The sequence below is a fragment of the Salmo trutta genome, chromosome 1 (assembly GCF_901001165.1).
Source record: "Salmo trutta chromosome 1, fSalTru1.1, whole genome shotgun sequence".
NCBI classification, from domain to species: domain Eukaryota; kingdom Metazoa; phylum Chordata; class Actinopteri; order Salmoniformes; family Salmonidae; genus Salmo; species Salmo trutta.
This window is the reverse complement of record NC_042957.1, coordinates 35237240-35248765: the sequence shown is the minus strand read 5'-3', so window position 1 is coordinate 35248765 and position 11526 is coordinate 35237240. Positions and strand designations below refer to the sequence as shown.

At 40.8% G+C, this 11526-nt stretch overlaps 1 protein-coding gene across 1 annotated transcript; it reads left to right on the top strand.

Moving 5' to 3' along the window:
* The first annotated feature begins 2149 nt into the window (after positions 1-2149).
* On the top strand, positions 2150-10808 carry tmem242 (transmembrane protein 242). Its single transcript, XM_029754849.1, has 4 exons — positions 2150-2273; positions 2487-2587; positions 9225-9362; positions 9528-10808. The coding sequence occupies exons 1-4, from the start codon at positions 2189-2191 to the stop codon at positions 9651-9653; spliced, it is 450 nt and encodes a 149-aa protein (XP_029610709.1). The 5' UTR covers positions 2150-2188; the 3' UTR covers positions 9654-10808.
* The last annotated feature ends 718 nt before the right edge of the window (positions 10809-11526 follow it).

Sequence of the window (11526 nt, the reverse complement as noted above, 5' to 3'; positions counted from 1 at the left end):
TGTCCCAACAGCAGTCCCAACATCTTACCACTGCTACACCTGGCTATTAGCGCAGCCTTGTCTGGCAGTGAAAGAGTTCATTCAGCCTCATTTACTGCCTTTTAAAAAAACATGGCTGACTTGTTTAAACAAATGTGGTTTCTAATGACAATTGAGACGTTCAAACTATGGCATAAGGGGACGACCAGCGGATAAGAGGCAATCCGTAATTTCGATTAAGACAATGAGCGAGCTTGGACGGATGTAACGTTAGTCAATATAAACTATTTGTTTAGCACTTTTGAAATGTACAGTGACCAAATTCAGAACATGGGCCATTTCTACACTGTTCTCCCTGTTCACCAAGTCAGAACCGTAGGATCTCGGCCTTCCGAGTTAACAGTTGTTTTGTGCGTGGCACAAATCATGCTTCATTGACAGCATGGCCAATGTTGAATGTTTATCATTTTAAACTTGGAAAAGAGCCCCTTAATCCCAGATTTGGGACCACAGAGCCACTGTCACCGATTCCTTTGAAACCACTCGTTGAATTTGTGATTTCCAACTTGTTGTGTAATGTTTATGTCCAATGGCCGATGAGCACTGATACGTTTTATCTATTATTTCTCTTCATATGACAAGGATTACAAATGATTTGCCAGTAGATTGTTGACTTGATTCATGATGATGACTGCTAGCTAAGATTGGACTGATCATATCAACATCATACTTTCACAATCAAAGCTACTGTACATATAACGTGATTTGACATCATTTTATCTGTGACCAATGACCTTGAGCCTTCATGGATTGGCACTTCTATGGCAGCAGCCGAATGGCTAGAATTTTCAATGTCTCCTCTTACACTTGGCAGTGATGTAAAGTCCCCATGAGTGACAGAACACTGAGCTAATCACGGCGCAACGCTTTGTATTTTTTTCTGACCTCCCCCAACACCACAGAAAACACTGAGCTAGGCTGAAACACCTGCATTTTGGAGCTGCCTTACTCAAGAAAACAAAAAAAGAGACCATGTTTGTATGCAGCTTTATTAACTCAATGATATATATTATTTTACATTGTTTGCAAACTGTTATGTGGCACGTATTAATGCCAAATTGACATGCAAAACAGGCTCTGCCCCACCTGCCCTGAATGAACGGTCTCCCCCGACCAGAAGATACTGTACTTTCATGAATAGGCCTACAGGTAGTGGCCTAGTCGTGTCCAGCAGGATGCTTTGATACATCTCACATCCTCCCAATTATTCTGGTATAATATCATAATTTCTTGTGGAGCGCATTTTTGTGTTCATGGTTTGAAAGCTGGGACATTTGTATCACTAAAAGGGCAGGCCGCCCAGCCTCACGATGCCGCTGTCTATAATGTAATGCAGCTCCCAGAAACACATGTGCGCACACGTTAGTGGACAGATACGAGCGCACGCAAGTAGTGCAGTGGTGGAATAAGTACCCAATCGTCATCCTTGAGTAAAAGTAAAGAAACCTTAATAGAAAATGACTCAAGCAAACGTGAAAGTCACCCAGTAAAATATTACTTGAGTAAAAGTCTAAAAGTATTTGGTTTTAAATATAAAATGTACTTAAGTATCAAAAGTAAAAGCAGAAATAATTTCAAATTCCCTACATTAAGACAACGAGACGGCACCAGTTTCTTGTTTTTTTATTTATTTACGGAGAGCCAGGGGCACACTCCAACACTCAGATATATTTACAAACGAAGCATTTGTGTTTAGTGAGTCAGACCGGTCAGAGGCAGTAGGGATGACCAGGGATGATCTCGTGATAAGTCCGTGAATTTGACAATTTTCCTGTTCTGCTAAGCATTCTAAGTGTAATGAGTACTTCTGGGTGTTAATGTACGGCGTAAATAGTACATTTATTTTCTTTGGGAATGTAGTGAAGTAAAAGTTAAGTAAAAATAATGTCAAGTACTACTTAAGTACTTTACACCACTGACGTAGTGCCATGGGAATCGTTGTACCCGTATTTGTATTTAACTCTCAAATGGAAATATACATTCCCATGTTCAAATGCACAGTACTGAATCATTATACTACAATGTATTGATTAGGTAGCCCTAAAATGGCTTAGATTTTCGAGACAGAACCTTAAAAACGAATTAAATGGTCCTAGCGTGTTTCCACCGGAATTATTTAAGTGACGGACAGAGGCTTGCCTTTTACAAAATGACAGCTGAGAAAGAAAACACGAGTTTGAATGTCACTACTGCAATTGTGACAGATAACGACGACAAACTACAGCTAATGAAAGGCAAGCGACTGCTTCTTTAACAATTGTTTCACTGTTTGCACAGATAATTCGTTTTTTTTATTGCTGCTGTTAGCTACATTAGCTTGACCCTGACAGACTCACTGCAAATGATTGAATTAATGGCTAGCTAGTACAGTAGCTAGTATAGTTGATTATTACTCACCGGACAATTTTTTTGTGACCCATAACCAACGTCCCATCAACCTTTTTCAGGTGCAGCTTTCCTGACGACTGTCGCATCTGCTGGGATGATAGCAGGATTCGGCTCCACGTTAGCCTTGGCCAAGAAAAAGAGTCCAGGCTGGTTTAGCAAGGTAGCTATGCATTGATATAGCTATAGCATTCCATTACATACAGGTTAAGTTACATTCATGTTAGCCTTGACCCATGACGAAGTGATATTATATAGGGCTGGGCTACATAATGACAATGTCTGAAATGTATGGCATTAATTGCATTCCATGACCTCCATGTATGCAAGGCAAGCACAACTGTATCTTTATGGCACAGCACAATTGGTAGCAAGTGTGCTTACCCTGTAACTGCTGTTCCTACAAAATTGCTACATTGGTGGGATAATGTTTACATTTTGGTAATTTAGCAGACGCTCTTATCCAGACTGACTTTCAGGAGCAATCAGGGTTAAATGCCTTGCTCAAGGGCACATCAACAGATTTTTCACCTAGTCTGCTTGGGGATTCGAACAGTTACAGTATTTAGGACACCCAATAAGCTGTCCTACCCACTGCAAATCTACCATTCCAGTGTTTTTTACTTGCTATATTGTATTTACTTCGCCACCATGGCCTTTTTTTGCCTTTACCTTCCTTATCTTACCTCATTTGCTCACTTTGTATATAGACTTATTTTTCTACTATGTTATTGACTGTATGTTTGTTTTACTCCATGTGTAACTCTGTGTTGTTGTATGTGTCAAACTGCTTGCTTTATCTTGGCCAGGTCGCAATTGTAAATGAGAACTTGTTCTCAACTTGCCTACCTGGTTAAATAAAGGTGAAATAAATCAAGTAAAAAGTTACCAGCAGGTGTCTTGATAATAGAAAATTGCAGCGAGTCAGTGGTTCCTGTCACATGCAATTGCTTTTGAGTTAATTAATTATGTTTTGATATTTTATCAATCCATAAATAATCTAGACTTGCATGTAATAGTAGTATCTCTTGACAATTTCACAAGACATATTTTACATGGCATGCCTAAATACTTATAACCACTAGGCTAATAAATACATGATTTTCTTTGGATTATTTAATTACCTAGATCGTGTTATTTCAAGTTATCCATTTGGAACGCAACATCACGTTGTTAAAAATATCTCTAAATTGGGCATGCCTATAAATTGTGCAATTGAAGGCATCTATAGTGTTTATGTTAACTTTGATAGTGTTCGATGAAAATGATGGCCTGTCAACGTTGTATGCACCATTATCGGCAAGTGACTTGATGCCTACCGCGCCAAAGCAATTTAGTTGTTAAACGGGAGTGACGATGAGTGTGTTGATAACGGTAATATTGTGCAAATTACACTTAACAACCATAAAAATGTCATTAAAAAAGGCTATGCATGGCAATAATCAAGAGTAGGCAAAGTGATCCTGTCAGGCAAAAATTTGATAACTTTTACCATTACAACACTTGATGGATGGTCACATTCACTATCGTGGTCTGAAGCATGCTGTATAGACCCCTTTCTGTGTTTGCAAAGATTTCCGCACTAGGGCGATGCGCGCAAGTTGGTGGCAGAACAAGGGGGAGGGAGTTCTTACAGAACGGCAGCAAAAAAAAAAGCCTCTATTTTCATGTTGCTTATGAGTGCATTTCACACTACTTTTGGGTTATAATTGGATTTTAAGGCTTGTATGAATGTCCTGCTTTAGGCTGTTGCTGTGACCAAATTATCGCCACACCGGCGGTCACGAGTCATGAAGGCAGTCAAATTCCACGTGACCGTTTAGTCACGGTAATTAGGCTTCTCCAAGCTCTGATGCTGCTGCTGATCATTAGTAGCCTACCGAACTTGCTAACTGCCTGGTACTCAGCACTCTCTTGTCCCTCTAATCACCTGACATCAATGCAAATGTAATCAAATCTAATCAAACACTTTGTGAGCTCATGTTGCGCAACATTTCTATAGGCTATACAATTGGGTGAGAAAACAGAGTGATGGCTTCTACTAAAAAGAGGAGGATCCCATTAGCTTTCTATAGACTAGGCCTACTATATTTATCAAATTTCCTAATATTAAGCACATTGTTTATCTTTACAACAGGAGTATAGCCAACCTGGCTGGCATGAAAATAACCCACAGGAAAAGCGTCCTCCATTCGCTATTCAAATGCATAGATGACATTTTTGTTCCCACTGCCCCTGTTTCGAGATGGGTGCATGATGATGGTCCATTCTAAATTGAGCATTACAGCCACAAAGGGGATGCCAACCGTGAAATTCAAGGCATTATCACTTGCTTGTCAAATTGTGAATGAGAGACTGTTGAAGTATGTACAGCCTGCACAATAAACAAAGCAGAGCTCATGCCTTTTCAAGCAAGTTTTTTTCAAATCATCATTAGTCTCATCATGCAGCCTTACAATGTATTAAAAATCCAAACATGTAGAACTAAAGTTACATTAATAACTCTAAATTAAGCATATAGGAGTACCTATTTATTTGTTAAGCGCTCATCAGAGTAGCCGCATGTGCACACTCCCTCAAATCGTTTGGAGAAAATATCCTTTCTATTTTATTCAGCTTTGTTCAATTGTATTCTTCATACTATAAAATAATGCCACAGAATTCTAAGCCAATTTTATCTTCTAAATGAACTAGTGTAGCCCACAGCCATTTGGCATAGCAATATCAGGGCCTAACATAAGGACAACTCAGAGTATGCTATTCTTCTGAAATAGACTACATTTCCTTCATATCATGCTTCTTTAAACTTGTCTAAAATAAATCATGGATTTATTGTGAAGGTGTAGGTTATATTACATGGATTTGTTAGACTTTTTAAAATGGAAATGTTCCAAAGGTCTGCATCAGTGTCTTGTAGGCTGTGTGTGGAAGCCAGGAGATGCTAAATGTGTTTGTTAATTAACGGTCAATTACCGTGAGACCAACAGTCATCTGCTTGACAATCACCGGCTGACAAAATGTTGTGACCGCCCTAGTCCTGCTTAATATAATGTTTGTGTCATCACCGCAAATCAACTGCATTATAATTACACTTCAACTTCAGCCAGTAAAATCTCTTTGGCTAGCTTTTGATATAGCCTATATCAATGAGCGTTAGCATTCTAGCTAACAATTGCTACATCCAAAATAGTTATTTTGCAAAGATTACAAACCAGTATAATCTTAGCGACTATTAAAGCAGAAATCTAAACATCATTGTAAGTGTATGAGAACTCCAAAAAGTTATTTTGTTGAAGTAAAGAAATGTAAATCTAGGCTATGTTGAATGGGTGCAGATGGAGATTGCTTTCTTACTGCCAGCAAGAGTCGCGCGCGTCAGTGTGTTGTGGACTGGAAAGGGGTCTATGGAGTTCACAGCTGGCGATGCCTCATCGTGATTGGTTATTCCCCAAAATTTGCAACAATCACGATGAGGCATCGCCATCTTTCCTTTGTGGTACCTCAAACTGTCTGATTACCAGCTGAGAAACTTTACTTTGAGCTGAGAGAGAGTCTTAAAACAGGCTTTAACAGGATTCCTAGGTACTTTTCTGAGATGCTTTGTGAATACAGGCCCTGGGCTCTGGACAAAGTAGTGCACTATTTAGGGAGTAGGGTGCCATTTGGGACAGTCACAAGTTCTGAACTGATATTAGTTCTGAAGATATACTTGGCCCAGCAGCACAGTGGTGCCTTTGTTGGATTTTGAAGTCTATTTTTAAGCCCATAGGGCCATCTTTGTAAACATCAATCTCAGCCAAATATGCCTTGTAAAGTGGTCAAATTGGATTTGGTGCTTTGTGAGAGATATGTGGTTGTGAGGTCACAGTGGCTGGCTGGAGTGCTTCTTTCACAGAGAACAGAACAGAGCAGAGATGGACTGTAGAGATTGTCCAGGACCTGACGAGATTGCTAGACAGTTAACATGTCACTTATGTTAATCGCGGCACTGTAAAGAGCAGATAGCAAGGCTTGTTTATCATGGAACCAGGTCTGTCTCTGGTAACTCGCATATGTAGATTTCATGCTGTTATGACTTATGGCTGGTTTTGAGGAGAGTGGTCACTAATTTGCGAAGTAACTCCATAAGACATGTTTGTAGTACACTCACAAGGCTGCTCATACCCATCAGAGCAAAACAACTCATAAAGAATCAGACGTAAAATAAGACAGTTGGTAACATTATATGCAATACTGGGGATAGGCAGTTGATGTTGATGGACACTGACTTGCCTACACCAAATCAAATCTCTTCAGACAGCCTTTTAACCATCTAGGAAGAGCTACTGTGAGTCTCGCCAAACTCCAATAATAGCTAATCTAATGAGCAGGCCACATGGACAATAATTACATTAAGAGGTAATAATATTAGTGACTGCGTCTGTTTTCTAAACAGCTTCTTCAGTCTTGGGCTGCATCCCAAATGGTACACTTTTCCCTACATAGTGCACTACTTTTGACCAGAGGCCTGGTTAAAAGTAGTGCACTATATAAGGAATATGGTGCTATTTGAGACGTAACCTTGAAATACAGCTCATCTTCCAGGTTAGGTTTAGAGTTTCTCTTTCGGTTAGATAAATTACCGTTTGCAGGGTGGCTAACAGTATTCACCTCTTTAAAATGTTGTTTTCTGCTCACCTTGGGCCCATGTGTAGATCAACTCATGTACAGTGGGTATCATAAGTATTCACCCCCTTTTGATTTTTTTCTTCACATTTTGGATTTAAATACATTTTAAAATGTTTTGTTGTTGATCTACACAAAATACTGTCGAAGTGGAATAAAAATGTGGATCTTTTTTTAAATGAATGAAAATAAAATACCAATATACCTTGATTAGCTAAGAATTCACCCCGTGTTAGAAACACATTTTGGCAGCGATTAGAGCTGTGATTCTTCTAAGAGCTTAGAAATTTTTATTTATTTGTTCTTCAAGCTCTGTCATGGTGTTGGGTATCATGGCTAGACAGCAATTTAAGTCTTCCCATAGATTTTAAAGCAGATTTAAAATCTCAGGAACATTCACTGTCTTCTTGGTAAGCAACCAGTGTAGGTTATTGTCCTGCTGAAAGGTGTCCTGTGTCTGGTGTAAAGCAGTCTGAAGCAGGTTTTCCTCTTGGATTTTGCCTGTTCTTAGCTCCATCCCGTTTATTTTTATCCTGAAAAACTCCCGTCTTTGCCTATGTCAAGCATACCGTGAGGCAGCCACCACCGTGCTTGAAGATAAGGAGGCAGTTACTCAGGGATGGGGTGTTTGCCCCAAGCATAAGGCTTTGCATTTAGGCCAAAAGGTTTATTCCTTTTGCTTTTTAAATTTTCTTTCAGTATTACTTTAGTGCCTTGTTCCATACAGGATACATGTTTTGGAATATTTGTATTCTGTATTCCTTTCACTCTGGCATTTAGGTAATTATGTGGAGTAACTACAAGCAACAAAGCAATTCTCTACCCTCACCGGAATGCTTTAGCCCTCGGGGCATAGCCGGTGAGAGAGGGAAAAAAAGGAAGACAGGGCGGCGACTCTGGAAATAGAGTGCCAGCACCCTTATGCACGCTCTGTTTTTACAGTTTTTCTTGGAGAAGTGGTATGACTAAACAGATTGTTCCTTCTTACACTCTGTTTTCCATGGTCCAATGCGCCGTGCAGAACTTCTTGGGATGGAGTGAAGGTGTCGTCATTGTTAATGTCCTCTAGCTGCTTTCTCGCCCTACCAAGGCCCTGACAGTTTATCCACTGTCGCTTACGCCCAGACCATAAGTCTTTAGCTAGTCCTGGGACCTGTCTATTGTGCTGGTACTAGCCGCTGAGAAGCAATATTCCTCAGTCTTTCGCTTTACTACCAGTGGCGTAACCCTAAGCAGACTGTACTCTACCAGCAACTGTTTGCGCTCGCAGTCTGCCCAGAGGGTTTCCAGGTTAATGTACCTAACCCCATCCACTGGCCCCTGTCGACATTCTCATTGTCGCACCATAGGCTGTGGCTTTCGCCTGTCGCCTTCCCCAGAAGGACGGCCCGGTCGTTGTCCAGTACCCGCATTGCGCATCTACTTGGATTGAACGAGAGCGCAGGCAAGGGTGTTGTGCTCTTCATTCATTGGGCAACTACACTCGAAAGAGGGTTGGTCCTTTTCTCTTTTACTGTATCCTGCCGGATCATTGTTTTATAATGACGAGTGACCGCCCTTGTAGGGGACTGAAAGGGTCCTTTCCTATAGGCATTAACCTATTGGGTACTGTTTTTGGGACATCTCATTAAACTGAGATTTTGTGAGCTATGTATTGGGCTTCCCCTCACTTTGTAATCACTTTTTTTTTCTCCCCCAGACGGGTGGTTTCTGCTCCTTCTTGGTGCGTACTCCCTGTTTCGGCGTCTCTGAGGGTTGGGACTACCCAGGCTTCGAAGAGCATGTTTTGCAGCCATATCCCCATAGTGATACACTGAAACAAGTAACTCCGGTTCTCTGGGTAATGAGTGAGATGTTAGCACCGCATTCCCCTGGTTGCAAGAGCGTGAGGAAGAGAAGCATGATTGAGAATTGACCAGAAGGCAGGGGGAGAGAGGCTCCTTTATAAGGAAGTGCCACTCTACCCATCTGTCTCCAACAGACGCTTTTGATAGGTCCTTCGAGTTGGTGATAAAGCTCACTCATCAGAGAACCGGGGTTACGAAAGTAGCCTTAAGTTTGGAACCATGTGTAGAGCAACTCTTGTGTACCTCACTGTGACCTCAAGTGTGTATGTATGTATGTGTTCTCTCAAGGGAACGATGGCCACTGCTGCAGTACCGGAGACTGGGGCGTCCCTGGCTCTCCGTGCCCTGGGGTGGGGCTCTCTCTACGCCTGGTGTGGTGTGGGCCTGCTCAGTGTCGCAGTCTGGAAAGCCATGGGGGTCCATAGTGTACGTATTAATCAACTCAAACCATCTCATTGTCTTGCCCTTATCATTCCATCATAAAAGCATGAAAGACTAACACCTTTTAACTAACACTCACAGTAAATGTACAACAAATAAAAAAAAGTTCATGCATGTACTGCTCAAGAAACCTCCACTTCATCTTCACAGCTAACAGAGTTCAGGCAGAAGATGCAGTCTGTTTTCCCAGCTATTCCCAAAAACGAGGAAGGACCGGCCAACTCGGAGGAATGGGACTCCATCTTCAAGTCTGAAGAGAACAACAGATCTAGCTGACATTTTCCCTGTCTGGTTCAGGGCAGCCTTAATAAACCACTGTGGCACGGGGCTGTCGGTCACTGTGTTGAGAAGGAAAGGAGCTTGGCATCCACTGGCAGGTTACTGGGCTCATTCACCGATGCTCATCTGAAGTCCATGAAGAGTACTCGTTGTGTGGAAGAGAAATCATGAACTAAACTATTGGATTGAGGCATCATGGTTAAGCTCCCTTGGATAATCTTGATTTCTGATCACGGGAGCGCAAGGACTGTCTTGTACTAGTATAGGCTTAGTGCCAGTCTGTGTGCTCTTGCCAACTCCATGGCTCGTTGTCAAGCAAAATATTTTTTTGTCATGCCAAAGAGTGACGACTTAACATGATAGGGCAAAAAGACTAGCACAGTATTCCTAGGCAGCAACTGCTTTCTAATATTGTATTCCAAGCACGTTGAACAGAACTCAAATTAAGGCCACAAGATGGATTACTTTTTCAATCTGTGGATGTTTTGGATTTCTTCATAGGACATCATGATATAATTGACACTTCTATTTTTGTTCTATGAAACAAAAAAAAAAAAGCTAAATGTGTTTGCAGTTCTGAAGACGGTGAAGGCTGGCCAGCTGAATGTGAGGCACCTGCCTGGTTTCACTTAAAACAGATTGAACCATCATCCAATGTAACACCTATTTAAGTGTTTGCCGTCAGCTATTCCCATGAAAGACGAGTATCAAAGCGAGAACAGACCTGAACTATTTTAAACTGTCCTGGCTAGCCGTATAAATACATGTGCGTGTGACTGCCGCCCTTGATGTTTTCTCACACACACACACACACACACAGTTGAAAGAGCGTGTCATGAAAACATTTGATGCCACAGCTGTGATGTGGAGCACGGTGTTGGTTACAGCTGAACTGACACTTTATCTGTGTATGAGGATGTTATTTCTGTCGTGCATATGATCATTCCTTGCCCGCTGTGCTAAATAAACTACTGTACTTATCTACAGTCTGATAGGTTGCAGTTATGTAACAGAACATGCCATTTAGCAGATGCTTTTATCCAAAGCGACTTAGTCATGAATGCATGCATTTTTTGTGGTTGGTTGTGATACTTTGTAGAGGAGATTCTGCAAGGCTTGGATAATGGAAGTGAATAAAAACATTTGGCCATATTCATTCTCCAGTTTACAATCTCTGGACAAAAGAGTCAAACACCCTTCACAGTGCTCAACCAGATTTCATGTACATTTATTCTTAACATGTGGAACATATAGTATAAACATTTTACTGAATAAACAATGTTCATCGAATGTTAACTGTCAGTCGGACATGATTTTTAACAATTCAATTCCGGAATACAGTTCTGCCCATTGTGATCTATTAGGTAGCTGACTGTACAATCTAAATAAGTGTGTCAAAACTAGTCAGACTGAAATCATCCCTATATGTCAAGAGACCTGTGTCAGTCAGTCAACATAATTATTTTAAATACATAAAATGACTGACCTCCAGTTGAAGGGTCACTAAATATCCATTATTCAAATACAAAGTAATCATAACATCCATTATAATGATCAACTACCATCACTTCTCTATACCACATCTCTCGGAGAAGAAACCAAACAGGGCTGTCTGAATATACAACTTCTATATACAAATGGGCTTATATATATATATATATATATATATATAAAAGGGAAAAATAAGACTGAGGGAAGTACTGCACGTGGGTTTGAGTTTACCTGTCTGTTGCTATGGTTACCAGGAAGTAAGTCAGTTGGACAGGGTGACTCATACTGGTATTGTAATATTATTATGCAATGCTTATGGTAAGTTGCCTATGGTCAAACGTCCTTCACATTTCATAATCTCCCCCAAACAAGCCAACTA